This window comes from Phyllostomus hastatus, unplaced genomic scaffold, assembly GCF_019186645.2.
Source record: "Phyllostomus hastatus isolate PE091 unplaced genomic scaffold, TTU_PhHast_1.1 phas_contig_58, whole genome shotgun sequence".
Taxonomy (NCBI): Eukaryota; Metazoa; Chordata; class Mammalia; order Chiroptera; family Phyllostomidae; genus Phyllostomus; species Phyllostomus hastatus.
The window spans coordinates 20070283-20092379 of NW_025333916.1; the positions used below are offsets into that span (position 1 = coordinate 20070283).

Genomic DNA, 22097 nt, shown 5'->3' on the forward strand with positions numbered 1-22097 from the left:
TTTAGCAGAGATCCCGGCGACTCAGCTGAGGGTGCCAGGAACCCAGGGAGATCTCCCAGTCAAGATGGAGTACTAACTGGGGAATAACCAGAGGACTGCCTGAGCCATGGACTTCTATTTCCTTTCCTGAGATACGGTACTCTGGACTGGGCAAAGGGGGAAGGAAGGAAGAACTGTGTCTGTTTGTGGGTGTTTTAAGGGACTTTAGGATTTTTGATAGACATTAGGTCACTACTTTAAGTTTGTATAGCATTAAATAAACGTTTCCTTTCCTTTTCATGAATCTCTGGCATTGAGAGACATCTTTCCTCTGGTGGTGGACATGACAGACCTGGGGGCTTTTTAAAAATAATAGTATATTGTCCCAGGCGCCCCCCTTGTTTGTTCTGTAACACCGGGGCAGTGCCTAGCTCAGCTGCATCCCTCAGTGGTTTGGGGGCTGTGGTCTTCTCCTGTCTTGTTTCTCAGTCAATCCAGTCCTATCTGTTTGCTTTCCTAGGGAGTTGTTTAAATTTATGGTCAGTGGATGGCACTCTTTCTAATTGCAAATGATTATTATTTTTTAATTATTATTTTAGCAATTTCATATCAGTTTTAGAAAGAGGATACCACAACTGTGCTCAGTGTCCTTGACAAAACTGTTTTCATTATTTCCTTTGCTTATCAAGTCATTCATTTAATTACCATTTATGGAATATCTACCATATAAAAAATATTTTCTCTACCATGCTGTCCCTAAAATAAGGGTATTTAGCCTCCCACAAAACACAGGTTTGGTAAAATGAACTAAAACAATTTACCAAACAAAAGTGTTAACTTTCTCCTCTGGTACTAAAGGCATTAGGGCTATTTCCAATTTTACTTTTTACTTCTCCATTGTATACTGTGATACTAACATAAATCTCATAATCAGCAAATATTCTGGTTTAATTAAAAGTTACCACTAGGTGGTGCTAAGAAGTTACCCTTTTTAGATGGAAGAATCTTCACTTTTAAATTGAAATCAGGTTTGTTTAAGCTAGTGTGAATTAAGTAGCATCCTCACTTGCATGTACATACTTCTACCAAATTAAAAAAAATGTTAACGTATATATTTTATTTGGGTTCAGTTTTCTATATTGTTCTCCAATGCTGAGGTTTAAACTATTCTTTAAAAAGACTACTTTTCACAGTGTAGGATATTTATACCAACTCTGTGTGGGAGGTGCTTTCAAGAAGATTACTCAAAAGGGCATAAGTTTGGTAGGAAACTTATCCATGATTCCCCTGCTGAAAAGTCAGTAACAGCTGCTGGCTCCTTCCCAAGCATTTACATTCAAATGAGCCATTCATTACCTGAAGCATGTAGGAAACCCAGTCTTAACCTAAAAAAGAAAAAGAAAAAAAAGCCCATCCAATGTTAAATGAAACCCACCAGTTTCTTGTAGCTCTTCAATACTGAACTTACTATGCATCTTTAGTGCCTAATAGCCACCACCAAAGGTTGTGAGTGTCCCAAAGAAAGATATGGGATTAATGTCTCCACCACTTCCTATGTTTAAGAAAACGCTTACTGTGAGATAATGATTTTCTTATCACCTGACAAGGTGCACATAGCGCACTAGTGTTGCTGAGGTAGCTAAAACCTCATTGGTGCAAGTAAGGGAGTTTAAGTCCAAGAAGCAAGCAAGTTTTAAAAAGTACTGTTAAGGTTAAGGCCCTGGCTGGTGTCGCTCAGTTGGTTGGAGCGTACACCAGAAGGTCTCTGGTTCGATTCCCCGTGAGGGCAGCATCCCATCCCTGCTTTTCCAACTCCCTCTCTCCCCCTTCCCCCACCCCCTTCCCCTCTCTCTAAAAAATCAATGAACATGTCCTCAAATGAGATGTTTAAGAAATTACTACTAGGTTTTTTGTTTCTAGTACTTTCAATATATACGTTAAAAGGTTCTGTAGTAATGAAATGCAAACTTAAAAGGCAAGAGCTGAATTTGTTTCAGCTTTTCTGGATCACATCACAAACAGTTCATTTTATGCTCTAATGTGTGAGACGCACGTTTGCAAACAAATGAAAGCCTCGTGGACCAGAAAGCACAGGCCTGGGATCAGAAGCCCTGCATCCTGGCCCTGGGGCTGGCGACATCTAGGTATATGACTCTCAGCAAGTCACAAAACCCAAGCTTTCACCTATGAAATGAAGGATTTGAACTAAAATAACTTCCCAAGGTCTTCCCAGTTTTCAGTTCCATGATTCTTAAGGTTAAAATATCCTAAATACAACAGCTTAGAGGTCCTTGCTGAAGTTCCATCTGATGCCACTGTTCTTTTTATTTTCTCAACTGTAGAAAAACACTCCACTCCCTTCTGAAGCCAATGGCTGGCAGAGTCGGTAGCGGTGCAGGTTCCGGTCACAGTGGGGTTTGCAGGCTCGACTCCACCATTTCCCAGCCTGTGACCTTCAGCAGCCTCTCTGCGCTTCAGCTGCCTTGGTTATAAAGTGGGACTCTAATAGCGGTATGTACCCCACTAGGTATGCCAGAAGGATTAAGCGATATTACACCTATATGGTACTTTGAACACTGCCAGGCATATAATTAACGGCTCAGTAAGTGTTAGCCTTTGTTTTTTTTTTTTATTACTATTACCCCCTGTTAAATACCCTTAATGACCTGCTACAGTGGTTTGCCCATTTTCAACACTAAGAACCTTTTACTATTTCCCCTCATGGACTCCAGGTTTGAAATAATTTTATCTACTGAACCAAATTATTTTCTCATCTTAGCCACATACATCGATGTCAAAATCTAGTGTTCTCTACTCAATTTTCAGTCAAAAAACAAAGAAATCCTGAGGCAGTCTTACCATTGGGAAATCAGTTAAGCCAACTGAAAAGTTAAAAATACAAATGCCAGAGGCTCCAATTTGGAGTCAGTGGTGTGTGTGCTGTGCTGGGTAGAAACAGGGTTCACAGCCTCACAGCTGAGAGGTCTGTAGGACAGACAGCCGGCCATAATACTGCTTTGGGATAGGAAGAGGACAGAAGACGGGTCACCGTGTGAAGAGAAGTATGAACAAAGAGTGGCCTGAAAGGCAGGGGAGGTACAACCGTCCTCACCTTAATCCCAAACACCACCACCTCCAGATACTCCACCCGAGAGTTGGGGATTACAGTGTGCCCTCTGGGGCAAGGGACTATCTCTAGGAAGCTTATATATAGATAGAAACATGTTCTCTGTGAGAGATGCAATCAATCTGGCATGAAACAACATGTGTTTCTCTATGGGAAAGAGATACTAAGGGAAGGGAGTAAAAGACAAGCGAAGTTAGCATTAACGCCTGAGGTCACCTGGTAGTTCAGGCAGCCACCTGGCCCTGTGAGAGCTCGGGCAGAGGAGCCCCCGTTCACAGAGCAGGCAGGGTGTTCAGACCAGCTAGCCAACCAGGAGTGGGGCTGCCACGGCTGTACTCAGAAATGTAAGCCCCAAATGTGCGATTTTGGCTGCGTCACTGCGTTTGAAGACACCACTGCTGGGACAGCAGCTCCAAAGTCTGCAGCAGGATCAGGAATCCGTATACAGAGGGGAGAATCACTCATCTTTAGCTTGTTGTCAGTGTAGTAGAATCTTAATGGTCAAATAAACTTGATACAATAAGAGGAGTACAACCCAGGTCCCTAAGCTATTAAACTAGAAAAATCATTTTGAATACATGGCTTTAAAAGGATTCCTTGGAGGGTAGTTGATACGATGTCATAAAGCAGGAATAATCAGGACGGGACAGGAAGAGACCCTACTGAGGCACGAAGCAAGGCTATTTTATGGGACATCAGGGGCGGTGCTGCAAAGGCCAGGGAGCTGCCTGAGCTGAATCAGCCTGTCCCATCACAAAAGCAGAAATTCACTTTAAGACTGTGAGAGGCCAGAGCAAAAACAACAATCAAAAGAAAATGGTAGAAAGTATACAGAAAGGAAGTCATAACAGGGAGAAAAATAAGACGTGCATAATTATTTGCATTGATTTTAATGAGTTGGAAAGTGTTATTAAAATAAGGGTACTGTTTTTTCTGTAACTGTCTATGTAGGACAGATACATACTTGTTTCTGTACTGTATGCACTACAATATGCTACAAAAAAGAAATCAGGAACTCCGAGTAAGCCAAACAGTCCTAGAAAACCACAGAAGTGCCCCAAAATAAGGAAGGACTGAGGGGCACAGGTGGCTACGAAAACAGCCAAGGAGAAAGAGAGTCCGGCCCTGACTGTCACCGCAACAGTCAGGCAGAGAACAGATCCAGAAACACGACCTGAGATGACAAATCAGCCAAATGAACCAAAACAGCATTAGGTAGACTCAATTCCTCATCTCCTCAGGGAGAAACCTCTAGAAAGCCAGGCTAAATCCAAGAAAATATTCAAAAGGCACACATAAGCTTTTAATAACATTAACAGATCAGGCTGATGCACCGTTATGACAGGACAACGGGTTACATGACACTGGCCGGCCGAGACATGGAAGTAAATTGCTTCTGGGAGATAGGGGTGGGGTGGGGGTGGGGACTGGATCAGAAACCAGAACCTACCTGAAAGCCATATACTGAAAGGGAGAAAAAAAATGTCTGATTGATTTCTCAAGTCAAGTTCTACCCGGTGCCTGGTTACCAGGGTCAACTCCTCCCCACCCCAGGAGGACTCGGACCCGCACCATGTTCTAACTCACAGCTGACTGGCCAGAAAGCAGACCTGTGACCTGGGCAAGGTTTGTTTCTGGTGCCCATGTGGTCATGGCAACTCTGGGCTGGTATCAAAGTACTACCATCCTAGGAGGGGTCAAAATTAGTGTGTAGATGACCAGTGAGTGAAGGTTGTGCGGTGGGTATTTTAGAGTAGCTTCACATGCGGCGAGTCTTTAATAATGTATCTGGGCATCTCACCTGTGCTTTTGGGTATCGAAAGTATTTGAAAAATCCTACTGCATTTAATTGTTTTCCAAAATTCAGTATTATAACTAGTGTTTAAACATGTAGCAGTTGTTTACTAAAGCAACAGGTAACAGTGTTTTTCTCCAAGTGTACACAGCCTCCATACACAGTTAAGAAATCGGTAAGCAGTAACTGCTTAGCAAGGCTCGCAGTTGTCGAACCAGGTCCCTTTTCATGGCACAGACTTTCAAACATCCCAAATGAAGCCCCAAAAGGAACAGGTAATCCACATTGTAAGTCCAAGGAGACCTTGTCACAAATAGTGGTTTCACTTGGCATTGACACAATGGGTACTTCAGCTTTTCCTTTGATAGTCTTTCTAAATCTTCTAATTTTCCATATTGAGCATATTTTATTTTAAACAAGAAAAAAAATAAAAAGTATCTCTTTGAAGAAAGAACGAGGCCAGCCGTCACTGAGGTCTCTCTGCATTAGGCAGACGCTGAGGATTTCCTCTGGGGCTGCTGCGCTAACATCCACTGGGACCTGGACTGGGACACCAAGCGGAACTGACAGAGGGGGCGTGAGTGGCCGGCAAGGAGCCTGGGGTTGGAAGCAAAGTAAAAAGGTGAGGGGCAGGCAGATACAAACGGGAAGTTGGGCAGAACCCAGGGGATGTTAAGGAGCTGTTAAAGCCTAATCCAAAAAACAGGGAACAGAAGACAGGTTGGCAGGGCCAACTGCTAACCATGTAGATCAAGTCAGGCTGACAGACAGGCTGGGGCAGGAGGAGGGCAGTACCTGGATGCCTAGAGGATCTTCCTGCCTACCTGCTGACCCATAAACAGAGCGTCCTACCTGCCTGATTCCCTGTACGGTGATGACGATGCTCTATGCCAGCAATGTTGCTATGTCCACAACCAGAATATAATGGCTAAAGACGTAATTGTCCGTTCCCACCTTCACTTCTAATTACAACACGAGGGCAACACCACCGTGCTGACTGACTAAAGGGCTCTGCTGCCCAGCCTCCAGGTGTGTCATTCTCAGCCTCACAGGAAAAAGTTTTGATAGAAAAAGCTTTAGATGCACATGAGACTTCTGAGTTCCATACTAAGAAGCAGCTATGCACTGGGTTTAGAGCAGAGAAAAGTGATGGAGAGTCTCCCAGGGAAGGCTGTTTATCAGGTAAATACTGCTCTAAAAGATCCTATTTAAGGTTCGATCTGGTGAATTACAGGTTCAACAGGAATCTGCCCCAGGATAAGTAACAGTGATGGACACTCCATGATATGAAACTGAAAAGCTGAGAAAAACAGTCCTAGAAGCTATCACACCAGCGCTGGCACAGCACTGGCAACAATAAACAAGAAGTTGCTCTTGCTTTGTTTACCAGACTGTTCAAGCCATTGTCAAAACTACAGCAAACACAATGTCACTCTCCGCTCAGTTCTATGTAAATTCTGTATCACAGTGACATCGCCCAGAAGGAACTCAGCCAGGATTTCTGTGTGTGCTGCTTCACTTCGGGAAGTCAGTTTAAGCGTATACAAGACATCCTGTGAGTGTGGTACGGATTTGGAAATTAGCACTATGATGCATGGATATGATAGTGACATTAACTAATGGTGGCTGGTTTTGCAGGTCACAAAAACAGCACTAACCATAGCGTCCAGTGATCATTCTGAGTGCTGAGAGATATTTGACAAAAAATGTTGGACAACACATTTGAAAATATTCCTCAAAATAAGCACTTTTCCACAAAAAGCTTTTTAGAAAAGCCGCTGGCATAATGATACATTAGCCACATATGAGGAGGCAGGCATAGAGGTATTTCCCCTCCTGGTTCTAAATTATTAGAAAAACAAATCATAGAGAATGTAGGTACCTACATTTGGTCTCTATTTCTAGCAACTGTCATCTTCCAAAGAAATCTCAAGAGTACTGATCAGGGAAAAGTCAAATTATATGACATAATCAAAATTCTTCTCTAGCTGGCCAGAATTGCAATGAATTATTATAGAAACCTTCTCCTTTGGAGAGGAAAAGAGCCAGGAAGAAGTTAATATAAACCTCTAGGCAGAAGATTCTGCCAGGAAAATGACTTCTAGTGATATAAACACAATGCAGATGTTCTAAAAGAAATTTAAAATGTAATTAGACATGAAGTCTTCCAGCCATTACCTACCTGTGTGCACACAAGACCAGAGCCATAAACTGGATTTTTAAAATCATCTTTGCTACCATCTAAAAATCACATTTCTTCCAGGACATTAAGGTTAAAAGGGATCTGTGAACTAGCAGAATTTTAACATTTTCAAAAATTAACTTATCAAACAATTTATTTTTTAATTATTTCGATTTAATCTTTTAAAAAATCTTTATTGTATTTTTCCAATATTATTTAATCCCCTTACATCCCCTTCCTCCCAGCAATCACCACACTGTTCTCCATGTCCACGAGTCCTTTTTCCTTTTTGCTCAATCCCTCCACCTCCTCACTGCCCCCACTAGCTGTCAAACAATTGCTTTTAAACAATGAATGTATCTTGCTTTGACTAATTTAAAGCAATTTCTAGGTGTCTCCTTTACCCTTAGGATACAAGTTCTATTGAACAAAGAAAACAAAAATTATACTGAATTTTATTAATCTACAATAAGAACTAAACCAAACTGATAATTTTTAAGAGTGTCCAAACTAAACTAATGACCATTAAAGCTGCTCATTTGATATATTTTGGTTACATTTGTAAACTTCATTGTAATCCAAGAATACTCTAGCACTCTATGAGATTCTCTGGAAGTTTCAACTTAAATTTTCTCCATGTTATATTTACAGATCTTTTACTCATTTTAAGGCTTTCTATTTTGATTTAGGTTAAAAAGGCAGAAAGATATTTTTGAAGTTCAATGATTGTCTTTATGTGACAATTACATTAATTTTGTACCAGCAAATTCAAAATAAATCTAATAAAAAGTTCTTGAGTTATTAAAATAATTTAAGATCTCCTTTAAAATTAAAATTGTAGTTTTATTTAAATTTACTTTCTATTTTAAGATTAAATTTACTTTCTAGACTTTTAGTTATATTTTTCCCACCTCAATGCATGAATGCAATAGATCATTCTTGGTATGTTTTTCCGGTCATAGACATCTGTTGTTTCTGGGTAAAATATCTGGAAAACAAAAGAAACAATGTTTCTATTATGCTTTGCTATTCACAAAATTATTGTAATTCTCCCAAATGATCTTACTGTGATTGTCCCTGATGTTCTGTATTTATTTCAAGGAAGAGGAATCTCTCAGTTATTGCTTCGTCTTGCTCTACAGGAGGACCAACCACATCTGATCCCCTGACTGATAGCGCGCCACCTGGTGGTTCAAGTGAGTAAGTGTGTGGGGGGGGCGTTGAGTATGGGCGCAGTGGAGGTGGTTCCCAGACGCCTCTCCAAGAAAGCTGTGTCCACCAGGTTAGTTAGGTAGGTGGTTGTTTCATTCCACAAGGCTTGAGTCTGTGCAGACTCTGCTTTCTGGAGCGGAGTTACTCCTGTGACTGCCCAGAGGTCTGCTGGCTTGAGAAACAAACATCCTTCTTCAGGATTTTATTACATTGTTAAGAACTTGGGTACCCAGTTCTGTGAATATGTATTGCATACATGCACACACACGGATATCTTTTTCTGCCTAAAGCTATAGATTTCACCAAATATAATCTGTAAAATAAATAGAGTATTAAAGAAAAATGCCTATAAACCCACCTCCAGATTACTATTAGTGTCACTATTAGTGTTTTGGGATTTTTTCCAGTCTTTTTTTCTGTATATGATTTTTAAAAATGTTTTGCATGTATGAGTTTAAAAATAAAATTGTACATATCATAAACCCCTTTAAAACACTTAATAGAACATGACCCCTTTGTTATTCTTTAAGAGCATTATTTCTGATGGATGTATGGTTGCTTCCTATTTTTAACCATAATTTAACCAGTTCCCCATGGTTGAACATTTTTGCCCCCAATTCCCCCCTCCCCCAACTATAAATCACTGCAATGAACATCCCTGCATTTTCAAAACACCTGATTACCTTTTTTGGATAAACATCTAAATCTAAAGTTACTAGATTGAAAGGTCAAGACATTAAGGCTGTAGACTTTACACTATTTATGCTATTTTTAAGCTCTAAGCTAAAAGGCTAGTAAGAGACATTTCAGAACAGGGTGCCAAACTTACCTGTTCCTAAGCACAAAAGAAAAAAGAATAATTTAAGATTAAGATAAGCATATTGTGCCCTGGCTGGTGTAGCTCAGTGGATTGAGTGTGGGCTGTGAACCAAAGGGTCACCGATTCAATTCCCAGTCAGAGCACATGCCTGGGTTGCAGGCCAGGTCCCCAGTAGGGAATGCATGATAGGCAACCACACATTGATATTTCTCTCCCTCTCTTTCTCCCTTCCTTCCCTTCTCTCTAAAAATAAATGGAAGGAAGGAAGGAAGGAAGGAAGGAAGGAAGGAAGGAAGGAAGGAAGGAAGGAAGGAAGGAAGGAAGGAAGGAAGGAAGGAAGGAAGGAAGGAAGGAAGGAAGGAAGGAAGGAAGGAAGGAAGGAAGGAAGGAAGGAAGGAAGGAAGGAAGGAAGGAAGGAAGGAAGGAAGGAAGGAAGGAAGGAAGGAAGGAAGGAAGGAAGGAAGGAAGGAAGGAAGGAAGGAAGGAAGGAAGGAAGGAAGGAAGGAAGGAAGGAAGGAAACCTTAAAAAAAATGATAAGCATATTGGGTCCTGACTGGTGTGGCTCAGCTGGGTGGGTGTCATCCTGCAAAGTGAAAGGCCACTGGTTCAATTCCTGGTCAGGGCACGTGCCTGGGTTGTGGGTTTGGTCCCAGGCTGGGGCAAACACAAGCGGTAACCAATCAGTGTTTCTCTCCCTTTCTCTTCCTCCCTTCCCCTCTCTCCAAAAATAAATAAATAAATTCTCTAAAAAAAGATAAGCATATTGGTATTACTTGCTTTCAGTAAACATTTTATAAAATTTGACATAAAAATAAAATCATGCACTATAAGGTAGTATTTGATACTCCAGTGCAGTTTTCTGTTGAGCATTGAAAAAAGCTGAGAAAAGGGAAAAAAGCAAAGTTTCTTGGGATACAAATGTATAGTCATTGAGCACCTGAAGAAATGTCTGTTGCCTAGGAAATTGCCAAGGTCTTTCCAACCATCTTTTAACACATTTGCTGTTAAGAGTGTCAATGAGAAGAGTAGTCCCAATTCAGGAGAATGTGACCAGGTTTAAAGTTGTCTGTGTAAGCAGAGGATAAACGCTCCTCCGTTTTCTTTAAACAGGAAACTTTTCTATTTACATTTCTCCTGGAAAATCAGTTAGCAAGGAGATGGGATCAATCTGTGCCTCCGCAGAATGTCTCATTCAGCACTGTATCCCCAGCACCCAGCATGGGGCTGAGAACAGAGTAAGCCCTTCACACCAATGGACTGAAGATTTAATAGCAAACAGACATCAGGACATTGCTGTACACTGTCGGTTTCTCATCCTGGTAATGTACCAGTGACTTCACAATTAAAATCAGTGTTAAAATAGAATCTGCTATATGGACCACTTGTTTGACTTAACATCAAGGAAAACCTGGCCTTACTTACACACAATTGGAAAGGTTTAAATCAGATCTCTCAAACGTGAAATCACCTAGTCTAAATTATGTTGCTTCGGAAAAATCCTACCACAATTTCTTTTTTACTCTGTTTACCACCCAGCCCCTAGTGTACTTGCTAAATCATAATCTAGAAATATGAATTCTATATTATAACTAGTGTCCAGAAGGGGACAGCATTTAGTGTTCTGGACCCTTGGGAGCAAGGAAAGGGCTTAAAACTGGCAGAAATAAGTCAATATTGATTCTTCTGAGATAATATAAGCTAAGCTAAAACTGATATCAGCAAAAATATATATTATATATATATGCAAGCATAATTTACACAAAGAAATCTGTTGTTTTTGTTGTGAGGGTTGTTTTTAATTGCAAACTGGGATAACAACAACAACAACACAGGTCTTAATTAGTCAGTAGCCTACACCCTTGCCTTCCAGCTGGACCACTCCTGCTTTGTTTCTTTAAAATAGGTGTGCATGTTAAGCAACACAAAGCAGTGAACTATCGATGCATACAAAAAACTGATAGACCTCAAGGGCATTGTGCTTAATGAGAAAAGGCAATCACTACAGGTAACCTTATGTATTATGCCATTTCTATACTACTGTCAAAATGACAAAACTAGAGAGATGAAGGGCAGATTAGTGGTGGCCTGGGGACAGGGTGAGGGGAGGGACGCAGGTCCATTCCCCTGTGGTGTCTGGACCTTGACTGTGGTGCTGGCCACACACGTCTTCACAGACTTATTGGAACTCCCACCTACATACAAATGAGTGCATAGAATATGGTGAGAACTGAATAAAGTCTGTAGTCTAGGTAACAGTAACGCACCAATGTCAATTCCCGATTGTATGACAGTTGGGAGATGTCACCATTGTACACTGAAAGGCTGAATCAGGAGTCCGTGTAGATGTTCTCTTTCTGCAACTTCCTGTGATTCTATAATTATTACAAAATAAGATGTTTAAGAAATACCTCTACAATTTCTATATAGTGAAATGATTTCCTCATTTCTCCTGCTTGCCTGTCTGTCACACAGGCTGAAGGGCCTGCGCTCTGAATTTAACAAGCTCCGAATGTTTGCTGAATGAGTTTTATTTAAAAGATCTATTTCAGGAGTAAGAGCTATAACCCCCTAGCCTTTAAAATTTAAAGTGATATAATGATCTATAGTAATAATTTATAAAAAATAAATTTATAATAATAATTTATAGTGATACAATGAGATCAGGAATCTTAAGTATAAATGGCAACACAAGCCCTAACCAGGTGGCTCAGTTGGTTAGAGTGTCATCCCGATATGCCAAGGTTGTGGGTTCGATCTCTGGTCAGGGCACATAGAGTCAACCGGTGAGTACATAAATAAGTGGAATGACAAATCTCTTTCTCTCCACTCCTGTCTCTCTTCTTCTCTCTCTGAAATCAATCAATGAATTTTTTTAAATGCCCACAGAAAAAGGGAAGTGGCTATTTTAAATTAACTATCTATAGCTAAAGTTTGTTCTGAACTTATTTTTTTAAATTTTATTTATTTATTTTTAGAGAAGGAGGAGGGAAGGAGAAAGAGAGGGAGAGAAACATCAATGTGTGCTTGCTTCTCATGTGCCTCCTACTGGGGACCTGGCCTGCAACCCAGGCATGTGCCCTGACTGGGAATTGAACTGGCAACCCCTTGGTTTGCAGGTCAGTGCTCAATCCACTGAGCCACACCATCCAGGGAAAGACCTTGTTTAATTTATATACACTTCTGCATGGTTGCTCTTGATCTGTACACATACTTCATTGTGAGTTCTTGCCATTTATTACTTTTTATGGACCTTTTTAGGTTTCTGTTGAGTCCTCACCTTTCTCATTCCTGAGGCACTAAGGCAATCTCCTGTATTAATATGCCCAGTCTGCTAAATCATTTTTATAATGATGCATTCGTAGACTACCCCTTTTGGCTTCCCAGTTCAGGTTCCCATGTTTGAAGGCTTACCTTGGGTAGACCAATAGACTCCATGGCTCTTAACCACTGGACGGTGTTATCTGTGTGTCGAAAATGAAGGCCAGACTTCTAAAGGGCGGGGGGCAGAAAGCACATAAAACGTGAGTCATTTGTAATAACTTTTTTCATTAGTGGGATGCTTTTCAAATGTATGTCTCCTAGAATAAAATTATTAGAGCCCACATAAAACAACTGAAGACCACAGTAAGGAGACTACACTATTCAGCAACACTCCAACCATTTGTAATAGATCATTCCAGTTTCCATTATTCACACATTTGACGTCGCATCTCAAAGACTATTTAATGTATAGCACATGCCTGAGGATATTTTATGAGACATATGTATGCATGTGTGTGCATATACACACATCCACACACGGTGTCAAGATTTTGGCAACCGCAGCTGAGAAGCCGAGTAACTTCAGAAAAAACAGACAGGGTTTTTCGAAGACTAAATAAAATGCTTTTTTTTTGTGGTTTCTGGTTCTGCCAAATCATTTTTTTCCTGATTGTTAATGTAATATTCTGTAGAAAACTTGGAAAATATAGAAAATACAGAGATGAAAAAAGTTATCCACAACACTAAGCTAATTTTAGTAACTATTCTTTCTGTAATTTAACCCTCATCTTGGCCTGTACAATAAGTAAACCTTCAGTGGAAATGTTTTACAAGAACTTTTCTACTTATATAATAAAAATAGTCTTTCTATATCATTCATTCTTCTTCATAGTCCTAATCAGCCAGTCATTTTTTTCCTTCATATTCTATAAATATGGCATACTTGCCTCTTCCCATTGAGTTGTATCAGGTAACAAACCATTGGGAGCTTAAAATGGTCTTGTAGTTTTAATTAGTTAAATAAATAGCACAATGTTATCCATTTGAAAACAAAAAAATAAGAACAGTATAATAATTACATTCAGAAAGTCTGGTTCTTTTCATCTTCTGTGACTTACAACTGAATAGTTTACTTAACAAAAAGTATACTTGTTGCTTTTAGAAATTAAGAAATATAAGCAAATTAACATTTGATAAGTGTTTATACTTTTTTAATAGTGGTCACTATTTATTGAGATTGCATTGGATGGTCAAATACTTTATATAAATTATACTTAATTTTCAAAATACCCTGCAAGGTGATTATCACTCCTACATTATAGAGATGAAGAAACGTAGGCCAAAAGGATGAAGTGATTTGTCTCAAGTCCAATAGCTGTGAAGTGGCCAAGCTAGGATTCAAGACGAGGTCTCTCCAGATCTGAAAACCTTCCCTGTATAGAGAACCCCAGAGAACACAGGTCCTAATGGCAGCTGGCTTATTCCTCGGAGGGAAGAACGAGCTGGTTACTATGAAATAACCAGAAGGAGGGGGAGAAGTCGGGGGAGAGGGGAGGAACCGAGCGCGAGCCGCCAGACCGCTAACAGCCAGGCTGCAGTGTCTGAGGGTTTGTAACTCAGCACAGACAACTCGGGCAGAACGCAAACAATTCTCAGACACGGTCAATCTGTGGCCATGGAGGAACATTTGGAAACAATCCACAATCACATCAAGACATAGAAAAGACCCTTGGCACCACAAAAAAACCCAAAAACAAACAAAAAAACCAACCTCCTCCTCCCAACTAAGATGAACACAACTTGCTTCTTGACTCATGTCCTAAATAAAAATTACCAAGACACCAAACTGACCCCATCTCCTGACAACACCCAAAACATAACACAGGTCCTCACTTCCCTAAATCCTTATTAGCATCACCCAGCACAAGCCCAGATACACACCAAGCCTCTTGTTTCTCCTCCTCATGACTCCATGGGTATGCATTTTTCTTGCTACAGTGAGTGAAATAAAACTAATTTTGTTTGACCCCAGGTGGATTTCTGGGGTTCTCCAGCTTGTGGGCTTCAAGAATTTCAAACCATATAACAAAGGTACTATACCCATATAGTGGTCTTATTAGCTAGGTAACCTCAGGGAAGTTATAAATTTCTTTGAACCTTGGTTCCTCAGCCACAAAATGAAAGGATAACTTCTTTGAGTTGCAATGATTAAGTGAGAATATTCACGAAGCACCTTGTGGCAATGTATACTTAAGAATTCAATAAATGTTGGCTGTTGTAATTACTATGCTACAACACTTGGCTTGAAACTTCCCTTCCCCTGCAAGGTCATGTCAGAGGCACTGGGTGAAAGGGTGGTCATCTTGGCCGCAGTTCTACACTGAGCGTAGTAATCAGGCATCTGCCTTCATCCACTTGACACACCTGAGGACCGGTGGCTTCAGAGCCTTTGAGCCAAAGCTGCACATTTAAGAAGTAAGCTTCAGTGAGTGAACTGCATTAAACATCTTTTATCTACTAAGTTTACTTTCACCAGGACACAAATGGTCTTCTAAACAGGCTCAGAATAACCTTAGTCCATTATAACCATTTTTAGCTCATCCATTTTCTTCACTAACCCTACATATTAATATTAGACTAGGTGGCCTATCTGTAGTTATACTTAGCCAAGGGTTGTTGTCGTCCATCCACCACACTTTTTTCAGGTATTGGACTGGGAAGTATACACTGATTTTCCACTGCCGAACTGTTACAACACAGCAAGGAAGGTTATTCTTGCTTAAACTGAGTAGGTAAGGAATTATGTTAAGTCTTCTTTGATTGGTAACTCCTTACATAGTAGAATCAAAGCATTTTAGAACTAGTAGCCTAGAAACCAATAATTATTCTAATTTGCTCATTTGATAGATGAGCAAACTGAGGACCCAAGTATTTAAGATGCATTCAAGTGGATCTAGCTTGTTAAGCTCAGGGCCAAGGCTAGCTTGCCAGACTCCTGACTCCAAGTCCAAACATTCTGTTCAACTCACTGCACACCGAGCCTCAGAGCCACCGCCGCCACCTCACACACTCATAGTGCGCTCGCCTCTGTCAGGCACTGCGCCGCGTGCTTCGCTTGGGCGGTCACATTTGTTCCTCGCAGTGTCTCCATGAAGGCTGACACTACTATGATTATTCTTCTCACTTGACAGGTGAGGAAACTGAGGCTCACAGAAGCAAACTTAGTGGTGACGTCCAACTGAAATATTTTGATTCATGGTTCATACTACTAACCACCATGCATATGCTTCCCCTATCTGAGGCTCACCAAAATATTCACCAACTACTTATTACAAGTGTAGAATGATCTGTGCAGAGTCGGAACACCATTCCTCATCTTTGAGCCTTGTCAGGCTGAGCCCTCTCCAAGGAATGCCTTCTTCCTCCTTTTCTTTCCCTTGCCCGGCTAGTCTGCTTGGAAACACTCTTGTTTCAAGCCTTCGCCACAGAAACATTTCTGGCTTCTTCACCACCCCACCCACCCCTTTAGGACTGACCACTCTCTCTTGGGCAATCTCCATTGTCCACTCAGCTGTCTTCTCTTCACTGCCCTCCATCCACTTCGAATCATTTTAAAGGATTCATCCTTTATTTTCCCTCTTGAAACCATTTATTTCTTGGCTGTGCAGGCCACTGTCACCAGGATTGAATAATCCCCCTTACTCTGCTATGCCTTCACCCTCCTCCTCCCTCCAGTTTATTCTGAACCACACGGAGCAGCAGACAGATCTTTCTAAAGCACACACTGCACCAGGATGCCTCTGCTTAACATTTCAAAGGCTTCCTCCCTCCCCCAACCCCGCACTTAGGATGAAGTCATAGATCCTCCACGTGTGACTTCCTGATCTGTCTCCGCTTCCCTCCTGTATTTCTCATCACAGTCCCTTGGTGCAGCCTCTCGGACACTCAGTTCGGCCAATCTCTAGTCTTCCTTGAGGAGCTTTTCACAAATGGGGCCCTTTCTCTGGACTGTTCTCCCCCACTACCTCCTCCGAGCTCTGCCCATGGATGATTTTCTTCTCATCCTTCCAGCCTGAGAGAAACGGCTCCTCAGAAAAGCATATCTTCTGTTGGTTGCTATCTGTCAGTTTCTTCCTTCACACTCACACGATTCGCAATGTACACTCACTCCCAGTCTGCCTGTCCAGCTGTAAGCGCCATGAAGCCACGTCCACCCTGCTCACTGCGCCGTCTGGAGTGCCTGGCACACAGCAGGTGCTCATACGTATTACACGATTGGATGAGTTCTGCCTTGTGTATATTTCTATCATAGTACAACTATATCTTCTTTCCTTATAACGTTATTAAAATTTATTATATTCATGTTTATCTACCACAGAGCAGTGGTTCTCAAACCTTAGTAGTACATAAGAAAAGAATCACCTGGGATGACTATTAAGAATGCATGTCCTGGGTCTCTGGGCAAGAGATTCTGCCTGACTCAGTAGCATGGGTTGGGGTCTAGGAGCCCACGTGTTTCTACACACCCATCAGGTGGGTGAGCAGGAGGTGTGAGCATCACACTTAAAAGAAAGGTGTCAAACTTGAAGTACCTTGATTAAGTATAGAACAAAGCATAGAAGACAAGCAAAGAAACGGAGTCCTTTGGTTACTTGAAACTATTGTCATTCATTTTTCATCCAACAGCTATTTCTCCACCACGGCCAGACCCTGTGCCATTCACCAAGGATATGGCAGAGAAGGCACAGAGGGTTTTTGCCTTCATGACAAGACAATCATCCCAGGATACCATGGTGTATCCAAGAGGGACAGCGTCAGGGGTCATGGCAAACTTGGTGTAGTCACGTAACTCAGACCCGGACTGGGGCTGGAGGTAGACAGAGAAATACTCATCATGGGAAGGTTAACTCAAAGACCTAGGACATCCTTCTAACCCTAAATGAAAAGGGGCCTCTAAGCTGGCACATAAGCTGGCAGAGAGCATGGGGCAGCACAAAAGCTCCCATCTGCTTCACTCAAAGGCGTCAGTGCCCAGACTGAGGACGTTAGAGCTTGGGGGCAGAGCTCGTGCTGGGGGCACACTGCCTAGCAGGCGGGTCATGTTTTATGGCTGCAGTCTAGGCAGACCCTGCAGCGAGAGCCCGTGCTCCCTGAACTCATGGTTTCCAGATGGCACATCAAGGGTGGGCCCGGGTTACCGAGCGTTCCCTCGGGTTTCCACATCTTTGCCGCAGCCCCAGGGTTTAGTGATCCTGGGAAAAGACTATGTGATAGGTTTCAGTCCTGAAGAACACAAGAACAGGGCATTAATTAAGTCTCCTGTTCACTGATAATTGTTTCCTTTCATTTTTGTAAAAGAAATTAAATGGCCTTAAAATAAAAATTTTATGATTACATGGGAAATCAAGAAACGTTCCCATGCAGGGACATTAAGCACTTTCAGGAATTTCATAAAAGGGAAAAAAACCCCACCTCTTTTCTCCAGTGATTTATCAACAGAGGAGTAGTTTCCATTTGTCCTGTGTTTTCTCCCACATCACAGCTGGCATCCACCCTCTCTTTCTGCTACTTCCCTTCCTCCCACCCCTCTGCTAGCAGCTCTTCTTCTGGGCACCCCAGCCTTCCAGGGGCCTGACGGGGCGGGGAAGGGCAAAACACAGCGCTTCCCTTTCTTACCATGTTCAAGGTAGGGATGACTCACCTGCCTAGGCCCCACAGGCATTTTATTTCGTAACAAAAGATCAGAAATATTTCCCATCTCTATCCCAGAGATAAGTTGTCATTTATTCGAAATAGTAGGATCTCTAATAGTAGGATCTCTAATAGTAGGATCAGCAGGAAACAGTGCCTGTTTCAGTTGCCAGGAGGGAATCCACAGCTGAACTGGAAAGAGACGCCTATGGTCAAGGTGCCTGATGTCCCAGGGGGAGGAAAGAGTGAGCCCACTCTCTGCTGGGGGCTCACCTCCATTGAAGGTGTGTCCTTCCTCCCCGATTCTCACCAGCCATGGCATCAACACAAAATACCCACAATTCCCTTTCAGAGTAGGCTGGAGCTTAACTCTGTCATCACATCTCCCTGGCTGTTGGTCTTGTACTAATAGGCCTAGATCTTGGTAGCAAACATTGTAGAGAAAAAAGGAAAGTCACGCTCTAAAATGTGGACATACATTAATTTATTTTGTGATGTGGATATACAAATAATTTTTTCTGTGCTTTTCTGGACTTTAATTTTTTAAAATTAAAAAACTAATTTTGTCTGGCTGAGTCATTGTTTCATTAAAGTCTTGTGGAAGGCTATAATGAGATGAAAACTCTTGGGTGAGACATATGACTTCATAAGCTCAACTCATTTAACAAATGCAAACCCTTATTCATAACATTCAAGGCAGAAACTTTTGCTCAGTTACCTTTTAGACTAGACCATAAAAACAGATTTGTCATAAAAGATTTGTTAATTCTTCTTGTCTGCTGTTAGTTTACGTGATTATTCAAACATTTGCTCTGAACATACATATTTTTAAAACAAATTTCGCCCCGGTAACAACTGAAGGGTGCTGTGAATCCTGCAATATGTGGGAAAGAGTGACATTCAACTAGATTTAATGTCGTCCTTGCGGCTGTAAGAGAAACAACTTTTAAGGATACTTGAAAGTCTGCAGAAGAAAAATACCCATAGAAAGAACTTACTAAGAAAATAAAGAATCAAGTTTCAAAGAAGGTTTAGAAACCCTGATCTGAGGCAGACAAGAGAAACATCACACATTTTAAAATTCCCTTTTGAAGACACAACCTAATGAAGGGTCAGTGTTCACGCCTTCCTCCCTCACTGTACAATGAAAACTTCTGAGCATAAAAGTGCAGACAGGACAGTGTAGCAAACCTACGCCCCCACCATCCAGCCTCAACAATTATGAACTCACGGCCAGTCTTGGATCATCTGTGCAAGCTCCTCCCAGCAAACCCTGAAGCAAACCCTGGATATATTACTTTACCTGTAAATAGTCAGACACGTTCTCTAAAATATCAGAACTTTTTAATTGATACAAGATTGGTATTTATTTCAGTCTTGTGTCCTCCCCCATATGCCTTCTCAAATTAGCTGTGAAATAATTCTGAAAACTGGTTGCATATAAAAAGGTTAATTGTATTTTGTTTTAAATACCAAATGAAAAGGAATTCCTACCTGACTATTCAACATTACTATTCATTTTATCACACTGGCCTTAACTCTTTGGGGCTACAAGTTCAAGTCCCAGCTGGGTATTTTATTCCTTGATGAGAATAAGGGGAGTAATAAAACTGTGTGGTGGTGAGGAAAAGGGGGGCAGAGTGCCCACACACTGACATTTACTGGTGCTAATAAAAATGACCTCCACGAAGGGGTGATAGGGGAGCCGCACAAAGCGTGGGTCCCTCAGCCTCGGCCTGGAAATACAAACGCTTTGCTTTTTAAAACTGCTGCTGCCTCGGGAATGGTTATTAACGGGCTTTGAAGGCCAAGGACATACATCCCACCCCCCTCAAAATTCTTATAGACACACTAAAAGAAGGGAGAGAAAATAAAATACTGAATTTTCACACCAAGCTGGAAGGCAAAACCAATTAGATCTCAGTTACCTTATAACGTGTTTGTTCCACATCATAGATCTTTTTCTCCGATACCATTTTGGGGGCAAAGAACTTGGCTAACTTTGCAAGGTAAACTCCGTTCCGGAGCCCTTCTTCCAGCTCAGTGGTCGGTGGCAATTCTTCCAGTAAGCAGACTTCCATCCACCTGAAGGGATTAAAAAAAAACAAAAACATTCAAGTGACCCCAGTTGGGTGACTTTCTAGAAGTGAAGAGATGCAGCATTTCAGTACGTGCGATGGAGGCAGGAACTAAGGGAGCAGGACTGGCGTCACAGACGGAAAGAGAGGACTTTCTGGGTGGGACAAGGATTCAGAACACAAGCTCAACAAGGGGCACAAGGCCAGAGGCCCTGAATTCACTACCATGCCAGAGCTTGTCAACCTTGAGCCTCTGCCAATTCTCTTTTGTACCAAAGAGGGAAAAAGCCAAACCATTTTGTATGGGTGGAGTTAGTCCTGCTGACAGGACAGAATTAAGTGGTTCAGGTTTATGAGCCCTTTGCAGAGGAGATTCTTGCAAGGGCTATGCCACGGGGAGAGCACGATGCCAGGTGCAGTAAAACCTGCAAGTGCCCCAGTCCAGGAGTGACTCTCAGGAAAGGCAGTAGGGCATGCAAAGGAACACCAAAATGCAGAAAGCAGACATGGTCTTCTTTAAATAATACACATTCCTTTTTCTGATATCAGGTACTTATCACACATGTTTACCTTTTGGGGAAGGTAGAGGATTTACTGGGTTCTGAAAATATGTTTCAGAACAAGATCAGCTTAAATCTGAGAACATGGTGCCAGTATTGCACCAAGGTCATTAGTGGCTCAAGGACACACCGTGGGAGGGGAGCCAGGCCACTTCCCACTTCACACTGGCGTGCCGAGAATCTGCTGAGTTACGAGGATAATGCCATTCCCTACCCACGCTTAAGGAACTACTCCCTGCTACCAGGTCCAAGAGGCGGGTGTGCGGGCTCTCTGTGGGGGAGCTCCCCACCACCCTGCAACCTATCCGCAAACAAACTGTAAACTGTTAGTGTGCGCACAATACCTCCACGGCCAGTACCCCCAGAGGATCGTTAACACAACAGCGGCTGATCCTATCAACATTTGGCAGACACTGGAGCACTGTTCTGCAATATTAACAACTGATCCCGATCCAAGCAGCGAACACTGTAAAGTGACTGAGCTGCTTGTAGCTTTGGACAGCATCCTTTAAAGCTCAAAGAGTCCCTAACAGGCAAGGAGTATTTACTGACCACTTATTAGGCACTGTAAAGCATGGAATATGTGAGAAAAACATAAACATAAGCCCTGCCTTCAAAGAGCATTAAATAATTGAGAAAGCAATGCAATTGCAAGAAAAACCTGAGATCTATATATGAGAAGCTATTATACCCAATGCCACGTGTTAGTGCATAAGAAGAAAAAGTTGGGGAACACAGGGGGAGGGTTATCACTGCAATAAATGGGAAAACACTGAAAAGGTGGGGGGACCAGGGTTTGGTCTTGAAAAACGAGTATCTGGAAAGGCAGGAGGAACACTCGAGCCAGGGAGCTGGACAGACCTGTGGCATAAATGACACTCAGCCGACTCAGGGAGAAAACCCACAGAACACCTGGGCCTTTGGGGCTCAGGAAGAGAAATGAAACGCACCTGGGCACATACAGGGGCGTTGGGCTCGGGAGGACAGAGCACAAGAGCGAAGTGTTGATATTTGCTGCCACAGGAAGCAGGGAGCTCCTGAAGCTTCGAAACAGAGGAGTGACATGCTGACAGTGGCAATTAGAGAAAATTAATCTTGTATGATGGATGTCCCAGAGACAAAGCGCTCTGTTGGGCTTTTCCCGCTGTGAGAAACTGAAGGACAAGATTAGACAGGAAGAAAGGGGAAGGGAGGAAACCAGGAAGCATTTCAAGGAAACGGTAACAGGACTTGGTGACAGCTTAGAAAACAGGGTAGAAGGAAAGAGAAATATCAGCAGCCAGGGTCAGGGGCCTGGTGTGAAGGGCGTTCTCTGCCCCAGGGTCTCAGTCCACTGCAAGACCCCAAACATATTCCCTCGCCTGTCTGGGCCCCAGTTTTCTCCTCTGCTA

At 42.1% G+C, this 22097-nt stretch overlaps 1 protein-coding gene across 1 annotated transcript in view; it reads right to left on the reverse strand.

Moving 5' to 3' along the window:
- Window positions 1-22097, reverse strand: part of IQGAP2 (IQ motif containing GTPase activating protein 2) — a 266925-nt gene that overhangs the window by 111504 nt on the left and 133324 nt on the right. The window contains exons 3-5 of the mRNA XM_045847877.1: window positions 19997-20153; window positions 12528-12605; window positions 7995-8071 (exon numbers count right to left, since the gene is read on the reverse strand). Of these exons, the coding sequence (XP_045703833.1) occupies window positions 7995-8071; window positions 12528-12605; window positions 19997-20153 (312 nt within the window). The remainder of the gene's footprint in view (window positions 1-7994; window positions 8072-12527; window positions 12606-19996; window positions 20154-22097) is intronic.